The 23409-nt window shown below is 40.0% G+C and overlaps 1 protein-coding gene and 4 non-coding genes across 9 annotated transcripts in view; all 5 read right to left on the bottom strand.

Annotated features, from left to right (window-relative positions):
* nell2a (neural EGFL like 2a) overlaps positions 1-23409 on the bottom strand; it is a 186950-nt gene that overhangs the window by 97099 nt on the left and 66442 nt on the right. For 4 of the 5 annotated variants that reach the window (XM_028449516.1, XM_028449514.1, XM_028449513.1 and 1 more), the window contains exon 13: positions 7913-8038. The exons of the other annotated variant lie outside the window; for it this stretch is intronic. In XM_028449516.1, the coding sequence (XP_028305317.1) occupies positions 7913-8038 (126 nt within the window). The remainder of the gene's footprint in view (positions 1-7912; positions 8039-23409) is intronic. 5 annotated transcript variants of the gene reach the window in all.
* Positions 145-216, bottom strand: trnad-guc (transfer RNA aspartic acid (anticodon GUC)). The gene has a single exon. It is a non-coding gene; the product is annotated as a tRNA-Asp (tRNA).
* Positions 479-550, bottom strand: trnae-cuc (transfer RNA glutamic acid (anticodon CUC)). Its single transcript has one exon. It is a non-coding gene; the product is annotated as a tRNA-Glu (tRNA).
* trnad-guc (transfer RNA aspartic acid (anticodon GUC)) lies at positions 1046-1117 on the bottom strand. The gene has a single exon. It is a non-coding gene; the product is annotated as a tRNA-Asp (tRNA).
* Positions 1384-1455, bottom strand: trnae-cuc (transfer RNA glutamic acid (anticodon CUC)). Its single transcript has one exon. It is a non-coding gene; the product is annotated as a tRNA-Glu (tRNA).

Here is a 23409-nt window from a genome sequence, read left to right as displayed (position 1 = left end):
TTCTGCGCAGAACTGGTAGTCAACTCATGGTCGACACAGTCCAGTTTATGCACTTCTCCAAATTGGAGGTATCAAGTCAGTCTAGATGGCTCTGGAAAACCAAACTATGGTATTTGAAGTATAAAGGGTTTTGAAGTTATAGATCTCCCTGTCGGGGAATTGAACCCCGGTCTTCTGCGTGACAAGCAGAGATACTGGCCACTATACTAACAGGGACAGTGTCCCCAAGTTTGAGGACACGCTATTGTTGCTCACGGTGCCTGCAGAGTGCCGTAATACTTTTAGAATAGATGGATGGATGAATGGATAGAAAAAAAAGATAGATAGATGGATGGATGAATGGATAGACAAAACAAATAGATAGATGGATGAGATTAAAGTGTGATGGTATATTCAAAGGTAAACTCGCTACAACCTTTCAAAACACTACTTTAAACCTTTGCGGTATACACTATAAGCAGCTGCTCAGTTCAAAACATTCCCTGACCGGGAATTGAACCCGGGCATTGGCGGTGAGAGCGCCAAATCCTAACCACTAGACCATCAGGGACTTCATCTGCTCATTGAATGTGTGAAATTTAAATTCCAGAACATATCAAGCGCTGAACACAATTTGGAACCAAACGGAATTGTGCAAATGTTGCTTCCACGTCTGACACCATTATGGCCAGTTTGGAACAGCATTGGTGGTTCAATGGTAGAATTCTCGCTTCCCATGATAGAGATCTGGGTCTGATTCCTGGCCATGCAGAGATGCCATTCTTTAATCTTACTATTAAATATTGGTAACTTGTTTTGCCCTAGAATGTAATATTTCAAACTGTAGCAATAATACAACAGATGAAAAGTGTACCTCCTAATTCTTGGAGTTGAGTAATTCTGGGAATACAACTCAAATGCCTTTTGCGCAGAACTGGTAGGCAACTCATGGTCGACACAGTCCAGTTTATGCACTTCTCCAAATTGGAGGTATCAAGTCAGTCTAGATGGCTCTGGAAAACCAAACTATGGTATTTGAAGTATAAAGGGTTTTGAAGTTATAGATCTCCCTGTCGGGGAATTGAACCCCGGTCTTCTGCGTGACAAGCAGAGATACTGGCCACTATACTAACAGGGACAGTGTCCCCAAGTTTGAGGACACGCTATTGTTGCTCACGGTGCCTGCAGAGTGCCGTAATACTTTTAGAATAGATGGATGGATGAATGGATAGAAAAAAAAGATAGATGGATGAGTGAATGGATAGACAAAACAGATAGATAGATGGATGGAAGGATGAGATTAAAGTGTGATGGTATATTCAAAGGTAAACTCGCTACAACCTTTCAAAACACTACTTTAAACCTTTGCGGTATACACTATAAGCAGCTGCTCAGTTCAAAACATTCCCTGACCGGGAATTGAACCCGGGCATTGGCGGTGAGAGCGCCAAATCCTAACCACTAGACCATCAGGGACTTAATCTACTCTTTGAATGTGTGAAATTTAAATTCCAGAACATATCAAGCGCTGAACACAATTTGGAACCAAACGGAATTGTGCAAATGTTGCTTCCACGTATGACACCATTATGTCCAGTTTGGAACAGCATTGGTGGTTCAATGGTAGAATTCTCGCTTCCCATGATAGAGATCTGGGTCTGATTCCTGGCCATGCAGAGATGCCATTCTTTAATCTTACTATTAAATATTGGTAACTTGTTTTGCCCTAGAATGTAATATTTCAAACTGTAGCAATATTACAACAGATGAAAAGTGTACCTCCTAAATCTTGGAGTTGAGTAATTCTGGGAATACAACTCAAATGCCTTTTGCGCAGAACTGGTAGTCAACTCATGGTCACATGCCAGACAGTCCAGTTTATATAATTCTCCAAATTAGAGGTATCAAGTTTGTTTAGATGTCTCTGGACATAATTGGAAAACCAAACTCTGGTATTTGAAGTATAAAGTTTTTGAAATTTAAGGTCTTCTACTTGCACAATTTCAAACAGAATCAGTATTACAACAGATTAAATGGCTACCTTCTAAAAGAAACAGGTTGCCACTTCTGGGTGTACAACTCAGATGCCCTTAGTGCTTCAAGACTCATATTCAACTCATGCCTGGAAATCATGATCACTTGCCAGACTAGTGTCCAGTTCATATCATTCTTCAAATTAGAGGATTAGGGTTGCCAAGTTTGTGTATGACAAGAAACATAACACGTGAGCTAGACATTGATGCTATGGCATTTAAAGTACCAAGTGCTCCCAATTTCAAGTATGGGATCTCCCTGTAGGCTGGGGCGGATCTACTGGGGTGGCATTGGGTGGCAGATGCCACCCCACAACAAAGCCTTGCCATCCCTGCTGCCACCCTAATTTGTACACATGGGCACGGAACAATGCGGCGGGGTCCACTGGCTGGTAATGGCCCGCTGCCGCTTCCTGATTGCGGAGTCAATGTTCCAAAACACCAACAAAGAAGACGCGGAAGAATCGCGAGAGCGGCACGGAAGTGCGTTGTTTACATTGGCGCACGAGAGGAAACAGGTAAAAACATAGCTGCCAACCCTTACGCATTTGTCGTGAGCAGTAAGCACACATTTGTATCAGAAAAAAAGTCGTTACAAAACAGAGTAACGGCCCCGTACTCTCTCTCCCCTCCCTCCTTCCGTGACTGACGTTCCACTGCATTCAGACATTGGTGAGTGTTTGTGCTCAGGTTTTGCTCATTTGAGTGTGTTTTCTGCGCTGCAGCTTGTGTGTTCACGGATTGTGTGGGTTTGAGTGTGTGTGACGCAATGTGCACGGACGTCAGTGTGTGATGAATGTGCACACGTTTGGGGAGCATATGTATATGTCGCATCATAATCCGTGTACCCTTCGGTCTTTGGTTATTTCGTTTTAAAACTAAATCAAAATAACAAATAAACGGTGTGGTTATTTTTGTTTTACAGAAATTCATCATATGCCCCTTAAACTAAGTTTTTATACAGTGTGGCATCATAATAATAATAATAACAACATGCCAGTGACACATTTTCCCCCATGTGCTTACAGTTTATTACAGTGAAAACAACTGTTTTAAAGACATATTTTTGTAAAATTAAAAATATATTGCACCACAGTAATTTAAATAAAACTACTACACTTTCTTATCACTCTCACTATTCTAAGTCTTGCACTTTGTGAAAAGTTACAGAATGGTTCTTCAATGTGATGGATGCGACAATTGTCCTGTTTATTTTCATGGACAGAAGCTGTTTTTCTGTGTGGATGTTAGTCTCCACTCCAGTAAATATTAACAGTGTCAAGCTATTGGCTAGGACATGGGTCTGCAACCTGCCTATAGTTTTCAAAAATATATTAAAGTAAGGAATTGTTATTTCTTACAGTGGGTATTGATGATTATTGACATTCACTTCAAATATAATTATGATAAAACCATTTGTTAACCTAAAAATAAATTATATTGTGCAATGACTCAGCACCTTCCTACTTCACCTCCTGCAAAATCTACAGACCAACTTTCCTTGCACCTGTGGCAAACCTTAAGTTTTAAATCCCTTGTAACATAACTAAACTAACAAAAAGGCTATTCTGGAAGAAAATAGATTTTATGTGTGTGTGAAAAGTTTTATTTACAGTAACTGCCAACATGTCGTCTTTATATGCATGCTTGATATGTTGCAATAAATTAGCAATTAGCATGTGTTGACCGACACGATCATGTGTTATCTAATTCAAGTTATTTTTTGTAGCCCTTCAAATACATTAACTGAAAAAAATTTTGTTCATGTAACATTATTCAATATAATTGTAACTGTATAGAATTTTACACACACTATTGTTTTAATTGAGAAGGTATTTTTTTCGTTTCCGGAAGGACTTTAATCCAGGTGAGATTAGACAAAATGGCTCCTTTAAGAGTAAAGGTTGCAGACTGCTGGGCTATAGGAGGTTCATGTCCATTCACTTCTGTGCGTCTATAAATAAATCAATCAGGCTCATTTTAACTATGCCATAAAACTGCATTCAGACTTCTTATACTTGTCATGAGTGTGCTTATTTAGTCACTCCCTGTTCCTTGATTTTGCCTGTTCCTGTCCGTGTTTTCCTGCCTGCCCAGTTTTCCTGCTCTCCACAGCTGCTCCTCATTCCCTCGTCAAGTCGGAGGAGGTTATATATACTCCCTCAGTTCAGTCAGTCTCTTGTTAGATTGTCAACCTGTGAAGAGAGACTTTCAAGCTCTTTGAAATTATTGAGAGTTCCTGATTCTGATTGTAAAGTGTGGAATTTGTGTTCCTTACTAATAAACAAATCCGATTGGGGAATATTTCAGTTATCCTCCTTGTTTTGTTTGGGGCCCGTTTATTAAAGTGTGGAATCTGTGTTCCTTATTAATAAACAAATCCGATTGGGGAATATTTCAGTTATCCTCCTTGTTTTGTTTGGGGTCCGTTTATTCAATCTTTTAGATATTTCAGTTTCTTCCTACTCCTTCAGGCGTTGCATTTGAGTTTTTCTGTATACCCGTGATAATACTTTGCTATTTACACTTGGCTGTCATTCAAGTTAGATTGATTGACAATGTTTTTTAATTCCTGTGAAATGGATTCAGTGCAGTAGATAAATTCTGAATTTCTTCAGTGACAGTTATCATGATGTATTGTGGATTAATTTTCCTGCAATATATTGATTATCGCGACAATATCGTTATCACAGGCAAAAAAAATATTGTGATACATCGCATTGCGAGGTACCTGGCAATACCCGGTCCTATAATTCAGTATGCTTTATGTACGTCTGCTATTTGTTGCCACCTCTAAAAATTCCTGCCCCCCTCTTGCCACCCCATTGAATTTTTTCTAGATTCGCCCCTGTCCGTAGGGGAATTAAACCACGGTTTTCGGTGTGTCAAGCAGAGATACTGGTCACTATACTAACAGGGACAGAACACGGAAGTAATTGTGAAGGCAAATTGAAAATTTTAGTTTTAGTAATAAAAATGAAATGAATAAAAAGTGGAAAAAGAGAGAAAGAATGAATTGGAACAAAAAAAATGGCAAACAAGCACAGTCACAACCGTGAGTACAGACTGGTTTTAATAGACCAATAGGATGACATGACAGCTCCTCCAAGGCCAGGACCTTCAGTAAGTGAAGATCAAGACGTCTCGTTAGATAACTTTTCAAAACAAATCGCTGGACTTCAATTTACCCCTTCAGCTCCTCTAACTTCAATGTCTGCCACCCCAAAATTACTCACTCTAGTTCCATCACTTTATAAGAATCCACGCAGACTGTCACAAAACTTTCCAAAAGTCAATCAACACGTCACATCAGAAACTTATGGAAAGGTGAAAAGGTTGTCTGAAACACTGGAGTATGATAATGATGAAACACCAGAAACATTAGGTGCCTCATTCAAAAAACTGATGCCCTTAATTAACATCCCTGGGGTAAATAATCAGACATGTTTTTAGACTATAGACTCAGCCGGACGTACTTAAAGCATTTGAAGGGATCCCGCATCCTCCTGATGACACTGACAAATACCTAGAACAAATGGTCAAAGTATCTAGTAATGATTGATCAATTCTTAAAATGGTTTGAGTCATTCCCTACATCTTCACCAGTTGCTTAGACAGTAGCAAAAGCATTGGTTAAAGAAATAATACTCCATTTTGGTGTTACTGGGAAGATCTATAGTGACGACGGTACACACTTTGTCAATGAAATAGTACGTAACATTGGTGCCCACTTCTACATAGATTTGAAATATTGTGGAGCCGAAGAAAGGGAGTCGGAGGTGGAGTGTTCAGCATAGAACTCCAATCTTTATTTTCCATTAGAACAGCTCTTATTCACCACACTAACACACAGGGCAGAGCATGTGTAGCACCAAAAATACTTCCTCGTGGAAACACCCTTCTCAACACCAGAAGTTCCCCCCTGGAACTCCTCAGTTACTGGGTGAATTATGAACCTGAAAACATGAGCACCAGATGAGCCCCCCCAGAATTCACCCATACACAAAATCACTATGTCGAGGAGGCACAACGAGCCGGCCTCTACGACTCCGCACACCGAGGGAAGGGGGAAGTGATGCCGCCGAGTCCAACTCAGCAGCCACAGGGCTGCGGGGGGGTGCGTCAGGGAAAACTGCAGGGTGATCAGACAAACGAGACCCCTCGGGAGGGCTGCGCCAACTCCACCGGGAGGCTTAAGTCCAGGTGAGCAGGCTTAACGCGGTCCAACGAAACACGATCCGGCCTACCACCTACATCCACCACCGAATGCTTAACCCCGTAATCCAGGACCCGGAAGGGGCCGTCGTACGGGGGCTGAAACGGAGCACGATGCGCGTCATGTCGAATGAACACATGACTCGCCGAACGCAGCTCCGCCGAGACCCTAGACACTGGCGTGCAGTGCTGAGAAGTAGGCACTGGGGCGAAAGTCTTAGCAATACCCTGCAGAGAGGCACGTTGGACCGACGCCGACCAGGGAGCGGTAGCGCTAGGCAAGAAATCCCCCGGAACCCGCAACGGCTGCCCGTACACCAACTCAGCCGACGAGGACCGGAGATCTTCCTTGTGCGCAGTTCTGAGGCCCAGCATGACCCACGGAAGCCTATCAACCCACCCACAGTCCGTGTAGCTCTGTTGGGGGTGGAGAGGCTGAATGCCGGGGCCAGTGTGTCAGGGAAAGGTTGCTGCATGGCCAGGAAAAAAACGGTCAGCCTCTGTAGCCAGTGCACGTGGCTCTGTAATGCTGGTATTGGCTAAGGCAGTCTGAACACGAGGAGGCATGTGGCGTAGGAACATTTCTATAAAAAGAAAATTGGATTACTCCCCTCCAAGCAGATTTAACATCCTTTCCATTAATTGTGACGGTTTGCTGTCCCTTGAATGGCGAACAACTGACGTGCTCTCTCGTTGAGGGACAGTTCAAAAGTCTTAATGAGATGGGCTTTGAACGTCACGTACTTGTCTTTGGCGGGATGATTAGAGATGAAATCCACCAACCAGGAGGTTGTGGAGCTTCCGAGCGCCGCCACCACATGGTAGTATTTCCTCTCATCCTCTGCGATGCCACGGCAGGCAAATTGAGCCTCCATGTGGGCGAACCACGCTCTAGCGTTGCACTCCCAGAACTCCGGCAATCTCACGAAACTATCGTTGTTATTCATGTTCGCTACGGTCCCGGAAACTTCTTCAGGACCTGGAACGTCGGGGTCACCAGTGTGGAGCCGAAGAAGGGAGTCGGAGGTGGAGTGTTCAGCATAGAACTCCAATCTTTATTTTCCATTAGAACAGCTCTTATTCACCACACTAACACACAGGGGAGAGCATGTGTAGCACCAAAAATACTTCCCCGTGGAAACACCCTTCTCAACACTATAAGTTCCCCCCCGGAACTCCTCAGTTATTGGGTGGATTATGAACCTGAAAACATGAGCAACACAATATCATTATTCTTACCACCCACAGTCAGCAGATTTAATTGAATATTGTAACAGCAGATTATAATAACAATCTAAAGTAAACAATGGCTGAAACAGGCAACATTGATGTTGAGGGTATAGCAGCGTCACTGGCATAGATGTTAAGCACTTGTGACGTAATCTTGCGAGATTTCAGTGTAAGCCTTCTGTTTTTTGTGAATATTTTGAAGCATATAAAATGTCAAATTATTATTTTAATTTGACTCCATAAACCTTATTTAGGATATTTGGAAAGTGTAATAGACATCGAAGTCATCTAAATAGGGAAATATCATGAAATTGAAACAAAACACTAATGGGTAAACCTTGAAATGGAATATGGGGAAATTATGAAACAGAAAAATTTGAGCGCCTACTTGACTGTTACATTACATAAAGCAAAGCAACATTCTTGGCTGTCCAAAGGCTGTCAGAAGAACTCACCAGTGCAGGAATAGTCATCAATCCTAATGTAGCCCGTGAGGCAGATGCACATAAAGGAGCCGGGAGTGTTCACACACATGGTATTCTCCCTACAGTAGTGTTTTCCTTCAGCACACTCATCGATATCTGAGGATGGGGAGTAGAAGGCTATGTTAGATGTAGAAGGCTATGTTAGATGTAAAAGTCTGTCAGTTGTCAAAAAGATGGATGGAAAAACTATCAGAGACCATTGTAATCATAATTGAATTGTAATTGAGTTCAGCAATTGTCATTCTACCTATAAGAGCAAGGAATGTCTGTGTGCATGTGTGGATGTGTGTGGAGCAAATATCTCCCCGAAGCGGTGTGAGTTCGACCTGAAACTTAGTCGACGGCTTCCAAATACCCCGAGTGTGTGCATCTGTTATTTTGGAGTAATGTGGTGTAGCAAAACGGTCAAAATATTAATTTTATAATTACAGCTCCCTCGGTAAGAGCGCGGTATTGAGCGCGCTGCTTCCGGTTCCGGGTTCATGACGTCACCGTGTCGCAGTTTGTTTGGGTTAAAAAAAGTCGTTTTTGTACCGCTAAAAGTCATTTAAGATAATATTTCATGGTTATTTAATATTATTCCCGTGATTCCAAACTTCCTTTAAATCTTCGGTCAAGGACTTCACTTCCTCCTTCGTTTCATGACTGTGAGCAGTGGCTGTGCTGACGGACAAAAGTCGACCTTGTCACAAACTATCTGGTTATTCAGACAGAGGAATGTAACGTTTTTGTGGGTCCACAACACGGCTCTACTTTGATTATTGTTTGTTCTGCGCAAGGGTAAGTGTTTTTATATTATTCTATGTGCTAAGAAAGATGCTAGCAGCTACAATGTAAACACGCACATATGCATGCACGCACGCACACACACGCACACTGCTGATGCGGATCACACAGAGCCGTTTAGAGAGAGTTGCGACTTTGGTGTTGCAAAACGTTTATTTTATATATAAAATAAAAAATGATGACTTCAAAAACATACATTACAGAAAAATACAACAAAAATATGAAAATGGCTCAAAATACACAAAACTAAATATTTATACAAAAAATACACAAAACTAAATATATACACAAAAAATACACAAAATGACTCCTGAATCACACTACAATGGCAACAAAAACAATAATTATACAAAAAATGCACAAAAACACAACAGAAAGATACAAAAATACACATGACTCCAAAAACATACATTACAGAAAAATACACCAAACAAAAAAATATAAAAGTGAGAAAAAACAAAACAACAAACACATTTATCATGTACATGTCCCATAGAATTAAACCAGGAAAATTGCACCCATATTTTGCACCCGCAATTATACCTCTTACGCTTCCACATGAATGCATATTTCCGAGAAGCACTGTATTAGTTATAATTTAATTACACCCAAAACTGGGGGACCACGCTACAGTTCTATGGCTAACACATATGAAGTTAACTATTTTTAAAATATGTTTCATATCAATGTCCCACTACCTGTCAGTGAATCTTCACACCCATACAGGTGGAAAGGATAAGGGTTTGAAGGGTTAGTGTAGGTAAATATATCATTTCTTTTTAGTTGAAATTTGTTTTTACCACTTTTGAAATGTTCTTTGTGTTTATCAAATATAAGTTGTGGGTCTATATTTATCCCCAGAAACTTAAAGTCACTGACATTTTGTATGTATTATTATTATTTTTTTTTTAATGACTCTAAATTGCTCTAATACACTTTCTTTTCTGATTGAGAAAACAAGTCTTAACAAACAGCTGCATAATATGTGCACTCAGAAATCCATCTAACTGAGCTTTACCTGCTGATCTGAGAAGTAAAAGCAGCGACTCCTAAAACTATTTTGATACATAATAAGCTATATATACAGTATATATATATATATATATATATATATATATATATATATAGCACATTGCATTGTAAACTTTCCATCCCAATTCACAACGTATTTACACGAGTCTTCATTCAATATCTCTTTTCTGAGTTGTTTCCGGGTTTGTTGCCGCTGTCGGCACTAATCTCACGAGAACCGCCACTCAGGCCATTTCAGGTGGCAATCTCGCCAGGCAGTTTAGTAAGGCATCTTCTAATTATTACTATATTAAAATATGGGACATTTACGGGGAAAACACTAATAGGGAAAGATAGCGGGAAAGAGGGGTAAAATACCGGTGTTTCTCGGCCACAACGGGACATGTGACAGGTATGGGCTGGGGTAGCAACGGCCACCTCTGGAGCCTGATTAGACCCAGGTGATTGACAGTAGTGGTATGCTGATCGATCTAGTTTCTCCTTTGTATGGCCATGTTTCCATGAAAGCTAAAATTCCCCTTTAATTCAGAATAAAAATTAAATCCTCTTCAAACAGACCTTGTAAACACATAATTCTGAATGAAAATGGGCATTCTGAGTTAAATGGCTGGTTTGTTCTGATTTTAATTCCAAATTGAATAGTTCCTCGATCTTGCATACGTTTAATTCCTGTTGTTCTGTGCATGCTCGTTCTGTCGCGATGATGCACTGGTGATGACATAATCTTTAATATTAAAAGCGCTTTTAAAACACATCTATATAAAGTCTGCCATACTTAAATGCGTTATTTCCTTGTATCAACAGAATCGATTAATTACCTTTTAAATTTTTTTAGATAGATTAATGTCATCTGGATGAGGAATAAAAAGATGTTGCATGTAGACTAGAACAACAGTTATTACGGTAGCCAGGTAGGAACTGCGAGTTAGCATGTTGCGTGCAGAATAGAACAACAGTTATTACGGTAGCCGGTAGGATTGTGGAATCACAGTGCCAGCCCTGAACCCTTTATTTCTCTCAATCTCACACCCTCTCCGTGAATGTCTTCAGACACAATGGTGAGTTGACCTATGTATGTGTGCAGGTGTTACTGGTTGCGCACAATTGTGTGTGTTTTGTGACTGGACATGTGTGAGTGTTTTGTGCACTGGTGCTTATGACTTCACTTGTGGTGCTGTGACCAGTTAGTTGAGTGCTTGGTTGTGTAGGAATTGTGTCTGTTCTTTTCAGCTTAGATAATGTTTCTCTTTGGTTTACAAACAATTGATCCCGCTTGTTATCGCTCTCTCTCTGACTCAGTATATGGGGCAGACTGCTCACGGACTGAAAGCAGATTGCGCGCAGTCCGCCGCACTCACCGAGTCAGAGGAAACTCTGCAGAGTCTGTTCCTTCTGAACACATTTGTGACTTTATTCTGTTGCTTCCCCACCTTAGTCTTCCTTTTTTCTTTTGATTTGCCATGTATCTGCGGTGTCAAAATTCGTGTTAGAGACTTCTGCTAGAATATAAAGCCATGGGACTGTCCCTACTCTCAGATCGTGAACGCGCATAGACTTTCGACGAGCAGCCAATAGTAACACTTAAAACAGCTCATGGGATCACCATGTTGGTAGAAAGATCTCTGATTGGCTGAAGTCCAGTGTCAAGCTCCTGTATTTCTAATGCTCATTTACAGGGCCAGAAGAAAGAGAAGAGATTCACTGTCCACTCAGAACACTTTGGATTACAATTCGCTCACAAATCATTATGGATTTTTGACTAAATAACACCAAAAAAAAAAAAGTTACATACTGCAGCTTTAAGCATCAGTTTGTCAGCTTTGTGATCTTGAGTTAGTTGTGTTATTCTGTCAGCCTGTGCACCTTTTCTGTCCCGAGGTCGGGCAGTTTTATTAATAAACTTTATATATAAAAATGTATTAAAAAAAAAAAAAAAAAAGAATAGTGCAATTTTTTGGCTTTTGGATAGTTTTTATTAGCCAGTATAAGGGTCTATTGACAGCAGCCCAAGGATCCACATGCATGTACTCTCTCTACCGAGGGTCCCAAATCCCCGGGCAGTGAACCGATACCTGTCCGTGAGGCATTTGTTACCGGGCCGGACAGCAAGAAAAAATAATTTCAATAATTTCCGTTGTATTGATTATTAGAGTTTTCTCCAACTTAACTTTTGCCTTTGTCTCTTGCCACATATCACGATGAGCAAAAAACATCCATCTTTGGAGAGCTTCTTAAGCTTCTTTTAGCCAACAATACCAGGAGTACTACTTAGAATACAGGTTTATCGCGACAGGTGACTGTCACGCGCCAAGTCCACTCTGCATAATATGCGGTGACAAGCTGGCAAACGAGGCAATGAAGTCTTCAAAACTGTTTCAGCACATGGAGACTAAACACCCCAGATTAAAAGGTAAGTGTGAGCAAGAAGGACAGAAGCAGTTAATGAGGGCCACCACATAATTAACTGCAAGTGCACTGAGAGCATCCTACTTAGTGCCTAACTGCATTTTCTGTGCAACAAGAGGATCAGCTGCTGGAGAGCAGAAATGGCGGTGACCTTAAAAGGGACATATTATGAAAAATCCACTTTCGCAGTCTTTTTGAACACAAATGAGGAAACTTGAGTGTCCATCTCCAATTGTTGAGGCACAAAATACATTTTCAGTTGCACTTTTAAAAAGAAAAGGAACTATTATGTAGTTTTGCATTGTTTACTATAGAACCAGAATTTAAATGAACTCACTCAATGGCATTGACGATATAACTTGGTACAAAATACCCCCAACCTGTGAGCCAGATAGTAAAATAATAGGTGACATGTAGGAGGTAGCTGTGCACCTTTGGATGAGAGATCATCCATGCTCAGCAGAGCTCAGAGGAAGATGTGGAAAGGCGTTTACGAGACAGAAAATGGCACTACGTACAGAGTTGACGTTCCCAGCAGCGCATACTCGACCAGAACATGTGTGGAACTCATGGATAGTGTGGCGATTGTGAGATAAAACAATAAAAAAATGGGGAACGCAGTGACACTCTGCATGTCCGGAGGAAGAGGAAGTTGCGTGTGTGCAGACTGACGGGAGAGAAAGTGGGAGGAACACCAAAATACAGTAAGAAATCCATTCAACTCTGAACCAGATAGCAAAATAATAATAGCTTTGCCATCAAAAGCCCGGTCTCAGTTTTTTTTTGTTTTGTTTTATACTAAAGCAAAAAAAAAAATAGCTTTAAAGGCACCGACAGGGTTTTTTTTAGAAAAAGCCTGTTTTCTCAGCTTTTTGCTCTGAAACTGAAGATTTGTGTAAAACTTGCTCTATTCAACGGCTGATTACAAAAGAATGAAACAATCCAGAAACAAATTATTTTTTTTGATGAAAGTAGAGGCTTCAATTTCAGAATCCGGTGTCAGATTTCAGATAGTCATAGTAGAAAATATTCTGTTGGTCTTTAAAATCAGTCAAAAATGCTCAAACACGGCTGGCACTGAGGTGGGTAGAAAATCTGAAAATGGCTGGCACTGAATGAGTTAACGATTACCACGTTTTTTAATACATCTTTTTTCCCTCACTTTGTGGCTACTTGAAACTTTTAAACAAGGAATATTTGTTGGTATCCATCAATTAAAGAAACCAAACAAATGTGTGTCCATTATATTATGTCAAATCACCAAATCAAACAGGAGCCAATATTCAATCTTATCTAACACAAAAGCTTATTCAGTAAAAATAAATAATGATTTCCAAACAAAATACTCAATGAGCAGCATTCATCTCACAAGAAACTAAACATTTTGTGAAACACAATCAAAGCAGCTATAAAAACATAAAACCTGACAATATCAGCTCCCATAACACTTGGTTTTTAAACAAAAAGTGGATTGATAAAAGAACACAATGAATTATTAAATCAAGCCAGAGCATTTGAATGCAGAGGCAAACATGCAGCTACTCATCACCGTTGCTGTCTTCAGTCTCAGGATTGTAATTCTGTGTTATATTGTCTGTGTTATATATATATGTAATATTCTGTGGGTCTTTAAAAATCAGTCAAAATGCTCAAAAACGGCTGGCACTGAGGGGGGTAGAAAATCTAAAAATGGCTGGCACTGAATGAGTTAATAGGCTTCTTCTTCATCTGTATTATTCCTTTATTTATTTTATTCAAGATTTATTTTTAGTTAAATTGCATTGTTTGGAATACTTTATCAAGGGATTCTTTTGACAATGAAATATAAAAGGAAAACAGTACAGTCTTTTCTAGTTTTTTTCCCCCAAAAAAATAAAGGAATATTTTTCAGTCATTATTTGTCTACAGTCCCATTGTGTAAAATAAATCGTGAGAGAATCGTATTGTGAACCCAGTATCGTGAATCGAATCATATCGGGAGTTGAGTGAATCGTTACATCCCTATTATTAACTCCTTCAGTGCCATTGACGTACTTTTACATCATTTCAAATCCATACGCTCAGTGTCATTGACATACTTTTACGTCAATTACGTTTTTTCACGGGGATTACTAGAAAACACCCTGGCGGGGGGCGATGGTTGCCTCTCGGTTTGGGATCTTGGGGGCGTTCGGGGGGCTGCTTGGCCGTGTGGTGGTCGCCGGGGGCCCCCGGATTGCCCGCTCTTGCTGCTGGCCTGGCTGCTTCCGGGGCCCGGGGGCGGCTCGTGGGTTTTGCAGTGGCGGTTCTTGGAAATACATTTGTCATGGATGCACTGGCCTTGGGCTGTGGGATAACACTCATACTGGGCTCAACCACAGACACGTTGTTCCCAAATACCTGTTTTATGGAATTTCCACTCACTTCTTCCTCTGCTCACAGCCACCACCATTATTCCTAAGCCGCACACTGGTCACCAAACTGGCTTGATAACTCAACAATAAGCACAATATACACAACCACAATTTCACATCGCATCACTTGAAATCTATCGACTACTCCCCACCCATTCCATTTCCTATCTTGTATTCCTCTTCCCTGTTAACTTCCCCACCCCTCTCCAACCCCTCACCTTGGTGTAACACTGCCCTCTCTTTTTTTACATCCTCCCTTTAATAAAGTATTTCTTACCCTTCCCTAGGGAGGGCTGGTGATGGTCACAATTATGCAATGAAATAAATAAATTTATTTAATTGCAATAACAAAATATGCATTGCTGTTAAAAGATTGCACTTCTTGTAGTGTTAACCTTCGACAGAATGTGCAGACAAGAGAAAAAAAAAAAAAAAAAAAAAAAGAAAACACCCTGGCGGAGGTCCCTCATCAATATCTAAGCTGTAGGGTGATGTAGTAACCAACTGTGCCCTGAAGGTGGCAGCAGTGCACCTTTAGATGTGAATTTAGCCACTGATGCTTCCATTAGCTATGGAGAAAGAAGCAGGGACGACGGAGATTATGGTGCTATGAAGTGATATTGTTAAGTATTCAGCTGCTCACAGAACCACATACTAGCAGAGAACATGTGTGGACCTGAGTGGATTATTCATAATGTTGCGATCGTGAGATAAAACCATCAACTAACCAGGCCAAGCAGGTCATCACTGCGTGTCGGGAAGAAGAGGAAGTTACATCTGTGTGACTGACAGGGGGAGGCAGTCAGCAAAACATTCAACTGTGAGCCACATAACAGCATACGTTTGGATAAGAGATCATCTGTGATGGACAGAGGTCCGAGGCAGAGGAAATGAGTTCACAAGACATAAAATGGCGCTACGAGAGTTTATGCTGAAGTTCCCAGCAGCTCACACTTGACCAGAGCATGTGCGGATCTCAGTCGACTATTGGAGAGTATGGCGATGGTGAGCAAAAACGATCAAAAAACGGGAGCGAGCAGTGAGAAAGTTGCTAAGAGCCGTCCCACCACCCCAACTAAGCTCCAGTATCCCTTATATAGACAAGTGTACAGTAAATCTAAAATAGCCACTTGTCAAGCACTTACTAAGTAGGCAGTGGCTATCCGTACGGTTGTCGTATCAATATACCGACATTCTATTCGTACGCAGCACCCCTTACTGGCCAGTTTAAGTTACGTAATAGGTCAGTCATTGGCCAGTTAAGGTCACATGACTAAGACTAAACCTAAGTGTAACCCGAACCGTAAAAGTTGTTGCGATATAGGGTTATAACCTACACTCAACCATAAACCCAACCCGAACCCTAAGATGCCACGTACGTGTACTTTGGTAAACGTAACAATAGCATCGGGGGTTCTCTAAACGGCAACCGTAGAATAGACACTTTCTACTAAATACAATTAATGACTGAGAGGATGATTTTTGATCATGTTGTTGTTGATGTAATGTGTTTGTTGATGATTTTAAATGTTTTTGCTGCTGATTTTAATGTTTTCATTGATTTTAAGCTGTTGAATGTTTTCTGTTGCACTTTTTGATCATGTAAAGTAAATAAGTAAAAAAGGATATTTATATAGCACCTTTCAAGAGGTTAGTACACATTTATACCATAAATGCAATGATACTAATATTTTGAATAATAATTTATTCCGCCGTGGCTCTTTTTCATTTCGGTGCATTCCTAGTATGTAGTGATGCACCATAAAAACAACCCAGCTGAAACAGGGAGAGCAAACAGATTAACGCATGCTTTTCTGGAATTGGGCCAAAGTGTCCGTGGAGTGGCTGTATTTCAACACATCTGAATACTAAAATGTCTTCTAAGCAGAGATTGAGCTGGATCATAGTGAAAACAGTGAAATGTTCACTCTCAGGTGTGATTCATGTTTCTGTCACATCTACAGTACGTGCAGCCCTCGTGTAGACACAAGGATCCCTACACAGCAGCACACGTTTCACAGAGATCCTCTGCACTTCATTGCGAATCTACTTGTGCCACTTAAGTAAAAGACACTATGGCATACTTGCCAACCCTCCCGATTTTCCCGGGAGAATCCCAAATTTCAGTGTACCTCCCGAAAATCTCCCGGGACAACCATTTTCTCCCCATTTCCGCCCTGACATTGTCCGGGCGGACCATCCTTCACTGAGCGTCATTTACGGCCGGACAATAATAACGATTACACCGCATAAGAAGAGGAAGAAGAGACGTGGCGGCATGTAAGAAGAAGAAATATGCCTGCAAATTCCAAAATGACTGGAAAAAAACAATTTAACTTCATTCAGGACAGCTCAAAAGGGAAGGGTTATGCGGCCTGCAATGTGTGTAGGTCAGACTTCTCGATTGAACATGGTGGCCGAGCGGACATCACCAGTCATCAACGGTCAGAGAAGCACAAGGCTTCTGCAACGCAGCACCGTTCACAGCCCAGTATTTCCAGCCATCTGGCCAAATGGAGAGCTGAGGGAGTTACTTTTGCTGAGACAAAGATGGCTATGCTGTTAGCTACAAGTAACATCCCATTTACGTTTGCGGATGTTTTCAACAAATCCGTGAAGGATCTTTTCCCGGATTCAGAGATCGCTCGCCAGTACGCAAATGGCAGAACAAAAGCTACTCAAATAGTGAAAGGTAAGTGTATATAAAATAATATTGTTTTTTAAGAGTTAGCATTTTGAGATTAAATTGTTAAATAAATATATATATATATATATTGTATGTGTGTGTGTAAGCAGAATGTACAGTTAGTAGAAAAACAGTTTTTACATTATTATGTACTTTGATAGGTGCCATTGCCCCGGAATTAGACAAGGGAGTGATCGAACTGTGCCAAAACCAACCCTTTGGTTTGATGTGTGATGAAAGCACAAGCCGAAACATGGATAAAGTATGTATTATTACACTTCTGCTGCGAAGCATTGCACCTTCAAATACAACCATGTGTAGGGAAGTTTTTGTTATGGTTATAGCCGTTGTTGTATAGGCTATGTTTAATTTTCCTTTTGTTGATTATTTTTATTTTTATTTATTTTGATGGATAATTTATGCAATGTATGCCTTTTTTGTTTAATTTTACGTTATTTATTTTATTTATTCTACTACTACCACCATTTACCATTTGCACTGGTACTGTGGAATTTGTTCTTTACTTTAAATGTGTTTTTCAAATAAAAGAACACTGAAATTGAATTATTTCATTTTCTCTTTCAAAAGCAAACTACCCCCCCCCGGTCTTTTGAAAATCTCCCTAGTTTTGAGGTCTCAAGGTTGGCAAGTGTGCATAATGGAGAAGGCTGAGAGAGTAGCAATGTCTACAGACAGCTGCAAATTGCGTGCTACTCAAGAGTTATAGCCACACCATTGAGCCGATGATTGGGAAATTAAAAGCTACGTGTTCCAAACACAGGCCAAAACATTGGTGCAGTACTGAAAGAAAAGTTAATGAATGGAAAGTCCAAAGTATTTCAAAACTTTTGTTACAGAAATGAGAAATAAAAAAAGCAAAAATTGGTAAATTTGTTTTAATTCTTTATTTGTGAAACAATACACTCCCACACTCTGTATCCAACTTTTGCAATCAAACAGTTTTTTTGTTTTTATGTTACACATTTGTTTCTCTTCATTGCAAATTATTTAAATTTTTACATCATAGTGTGTGTATTTTGTATCATGAGCTCTATATTGTGTTTCATATTGTATTGTGAGTTGAAAATTTAATTACACAACTAGTTGTTTCTAATCATTTTAAGTTGAAATTTAAGTCAAATGATGTTATCTACACATCTCTGTGTTCCATTCTCTCAATGTTTTTCAACTGTAAAAACCTCTGAAGTTCCCAAGTTTCCTTAGTTTTCAGGAGAAGAACAGAGAAGAATAGAACAGAAAGAGATGAGCAAAGCTTAAGGCTCAAACATACTCGGGCAGACCACGCGTACAACGGACTCAGCATGGACTGTCCGCTCTCCTCTGGGGGTTTCCACTGGATACGTCTCAGCTGCGCCATGGCCCCAATCCGGTATTGCTCCGCTGTCCGGTAATTCCCACCGGTTGCTTTATGAGTGCGCCACTGTGCGCTCCGGTTGGACGACTGTGACGTCACGAGATAGAGGAGTTCTCACGATATTTATACAATAAAGAAGGCAGTTAAAAGTATGTGTTATAAACGCAACAATGAACAAATAAACAGGTCAGTGTTCCTAACGAAGGATTACAAGAAGGTTGTACTCTTTGGATTTGTCATACCCACATTTTTAGCAACAGCCAACAGAGAAGAGATAAAACTGCACCAGTAAAAGATGAACTCAATCAAAGTAGCTGCAGTTTACAGTGCAGTTACAGTATGAGAGGAAACAATATAGTGAATATGATTTTGTTTTTACACATTATGACGTTTTGGTGATGTAGTTACTTAAAATATAATCTGAAGTGTTTTATTTTAAAAAGTAACAGGATATTTTATTGTGGAGTACATGCTTAATTTCCTGCTTGGCTTCATTTGCTCTGTGCTGATTGATGCGTCGTGCTGCGGTGTCCACCAGAAATAGAAGCCCTGCGTATATATCTGGCGGAGGGCACAGGACTGTCGCAGCTGGGAAGGAGCAGACACGCAGGGCAGAAGACCCGGTGGAAATGAATACATGACTAAAGTGGAAACCTATCAGCTCCGGTGGCGCGGCGGAGACATAACGCAGTGGAGCCGCTTCCAGAGGGAATTGGGGGTTAGGCGCACTGCCACGTAGTAGTTTCTATTGAAGTCCCATAATTCTTAGCGCTTCTCTGTAGTCTTTGTACTCCTCGGACGTGTTTTAAAAGTGTTGCTACTGTCGTAGTTTGTCTGCCAGTCTCTCCTCTAAGCTCATGTTCATCTCTCCTGCTCTGTTTCATCGGGCGGTAAAATGCAGGTTTGTGTTGCATTGAATGCGGGTCAATACAATGCCAAGCAGTGTTTTGTGTGACACCAACTCCGCAGAGAAGTCAGCGAGGTCATAAAATCTAAGCTTTGCATTTATTTGGCCCTGCGTAGTCCAAGGATGTCATTTATGGGTGTACCCCCGACTATGTTGAGCCATTAATCTCAAAATTAAAATTATGAAATTTCAAACATTATTTAATTGAGGTAGGGTGTCTCCAGATTTTTACCAAATGTAACTTTACTTCATTTATTTTTGAGCAACTTTTATTTTGAAATTGATGCTTAAAGCGACTTTTTCATCTTTTTATAACCAGAACTTTTTATAACTTTTGCAATCTTTAACTTTAGAGCAACATTTTTTTTGCCTGATCAAGAGTCCAGTTTGAAAGAATGACCATCACTGCCGAAAGCTGCTAATACCAGACCCATAGACCCAGAACAAGTTCAGGTATCCTACGACTCATCAGAGTGAATTAACTCCTCCAACTGTGTGGAAGTGGACAGAACTACCCCTTCGCCGACTACGCACCTGGAGTCATTGTCACTGCTTTCAGGATGAGAAACTCATGCATAGCACATTCGGCAAAAGGTGGCTTCAATCAAAAATAACAGTCTTGATCAACTCCCCAGAATTATAGCCAACCTAACTTCAAATTTTTCAACATTTATTTTTTCACTTCTTTTCCCTTTGTTATGGCAATTTTTATATTCATCATAATATCGTCAAATGTGTGTTCATGTGTACAATTTGTCATGTTTTAATACATGATGACTCCATTACTCTTTGCACTTTTGAACAGCTGAATCATGTTAGATTAAACAGTACAGATTGTATTGTACTCAGTGCAACACAGAGTCTCTGCTGAAGGCCAAAACTCAAACTCACGTGCAGATATGCACGCACACACACACTATCAAGGATAGATAAGAGTGGCGCCCAATCTTCCTCATAATATACACGTCTTCATCATCCTCAAATGTTTCCACTGTTGGGCATCTGACTCCCTCCTTCTCCTCACCTCAGGGTGGAACTTCTTATGTTATCTGTATAAAAGCTATAGCTGTGAAACTGTTAGTTAGAGTGGGTCTTGCCTTTTTGCTCTGCCACGAGCCTTTTGCCTTTCATTCTTTCAGGATGGAAGCTTCTTTTTTTACTCCTTTTTATTTTATAATAAATCTTTTTTATAAAATCATCAATGCTCCGACTGGACTCCATCATTCAACCAGAGCAATAAATCATGCCTCCAAATGAGGTCAACCGCAAATTTGCCGTAACTCCTTTCACAGCACACTTACACACATTAACATACATACACCAAACTTCATACATTTCATTCATAACTAGAGCACTCAGAGGGCGCAGACCCCCGCCAAGTACAGCACGAGTACGAGGCGGGACATACACACAATGTGTTCCCCTATGACGACTGCATTACCCATAAGCTACCACGTTTAAAGGTTCAGGCTCAGGCACAGCTCCTATTTTCCTATTTTTTGGTATTTTCTCATTTTTGGTAATCAGGAACATCATCACCGAATGTAATCACCTGTTCCTTGTCCCGTTATCAACATTTCCTGAAAATGTAATCCAAATTTGTTATTAACCTTTTAAGTTATCTTGCTAACAGACAAACAGATAAACACAGGGTAAAACACAACCTTCTGCTCTGCACTTTGCGGAGGTAATGATGTACTGTATATACAGTAGCTGTGCACAAAATGTATATGTTATACCAGTAATATTATTTTAGTAAACATTGTTTTTCACTTTGCTTATTATTATTATTATACATGTGCATTATCAATATTTCCATTTTGTTAAAATAAATGCATTAATCCTACCTGCTGTGTTATTAATATTATTACTCATAAGGCCTATATTAAATGTCAAGAACCCACCTGAGGGTAAAAGTTTATTAATCTAAGGCACTTCAACTCAACCTTAGATGGCATTACATTGACACTCTTTGTGTTAATATTAATAATAGTTAATATTATTATTTATAAAAAAAACCCTACACACCAGACTGAAAAAATTATGTGCAACCCTGTTTATTACTGTGGAAACAATGCTACAAGTTTGGATTGTAACTCAGTCCAGCTATTTATACAAGCTGCAGCATTAAAGAGAAGACAACTGAATGTAATATTTGCAGTGGGTCAAGCTGATCTCTAAAGATTTCCAAAATAAAAAAAAGCTAAGAGCAAACCTTTACACTGCTATGTTTGGTCATCTGCTTTGTTTTGTCCCTGTTTCTGTTAAGCGGAAATAGTATGCAGTATGTGTGGCACTCTCAGCAATAGGTCGGCCAGAATTGAGATTTAAAACTGAATGTACTGTAATAATGCAATACATATGGTAATAATTTAGCTGCATGGAAACTCTGGCATAATTTATTATTTACCGGCAAATCTGAAAAAGAAAACAATATCACAGTACAATGTGAATGATGACTGTCTGCTGTTTAAATGTTGTTGTCATCCAGGGATTTGACGTCCAATCTAAAGAAACATCTACAGGTAGATTTGCCCAAACACACAGAAATACAGTAAGATAAAGTGAAGCTTTTTCAGCTTGCTTACCTGTCGGTACTTCTACGACGTTGTAAATTAGCTGGACCGATTTATAAACTCAAGCGCTTTATCAACTGGTCACTGTTGGCCGTGATCACGCCAAATAAAAAAACGGAGGAGTGAATTACAAGGATGAATCCCAACTTCTGAGCTCTGAAAAACCCTCACCACTCACTCAAACTCCTCCGCCCCAGTCAGTTAGTGAAGGAATTAGAAATATCTACAACAAACACATTCAACAAACAGCAGAACTGTTACAATATATACCTATTATCGTAACAGCTAATTTGGATCATAGTGTGAAGTAATATAATGGCTGTATATGTGTTTGGTGTGTCATTTTTGCTTATACTTGTTTTATTTTATCTGCACTGTGCTATAAATTATAACCATTCGGTCTTTTAAAAACTCTACTTTGGGAGGTTTAAAGAGGTAAAACAAATCATGTTTTAGTTAAACAACTGATCTGTGATCTATAACTCTGATTAAACTGAATTCTTCATAATTAATGAGTAAACTCATTGATACTGTAATGCTGGACCTCTGTGTTAAAGGGGACATATCATGGTTTTAAATCCTTCCTTTTTACGTATAAATCATACAGTTGTGGTCTATATAATGCGGAACTGCAATGCTTGGGTCTGAATTCCTCATTATTATAGCTCCACAGGCCCCTTTTCTACCCCTTTTCTGACATGCTTCTGAGAGCAACTCGTTTTGGTGCGGTCTCTTTAAATGCAAATGAGACACTCCATACCCCGCCCCCTCTTCAGGTGACACTCGGTTCAACTCCACCCTGCTCGGCCATTTTTGCAGTTTGATAGAAGAGATATGGCTATGTAGCGGTGCAGAAAAAGTTTATTCACACGTTATTTACAAAATGTCAACAACAGAAGACTTGTTCATCCAGTCTTACATGTTCCAGCCAGAGTCTGACCCAGCGGAGCGAGATGAAAATGAAGATGATGAACCTGCAGAACCCTAACAAGTGATCTAACACAAGCATCAAGCTAACGCTAGCGCCAAGCTAATGTCACGAAATTCATTTTAATACAGTCTTTTCAAAGACAAAAACGGCAAAATAAAATGACTAATGAAAACTTTAGACTTAAATGAAATCATTATTTACAGCTTACTGAAGTGCTCTGTTCATCGTCTCCAAAGATAGAAGGAATTGAACCCTCAATCAGACAAAGTCTTTCGGCAAATCCTTCTTTATACTGGTGGAGGTTGCAGAAGCAGTCATTTTTGTTTGCTTCGCACACACAAAAATGACCTTACCCACAGATGTGGGTACATTTCC

Source organism: Gouania willdenowi, chromosome 6, assembly GCF_900634775.1.
Source record: "Gouania willdenowi chromosome 6, fGouWil2.1, whole genome shotgun sequence".
Lineage (NCBI taxonomy): Eukaryota > Metazoa > Chordata > Actinopteri > Blenniiformes > Gobiesocidae > Gouania > Gouania willdenowi.
The sequence above is the reverse complement of the archived record's forward strand: the minus strand, read 5'-3'. Positions and strand labels throughout refer to the sequence as shown.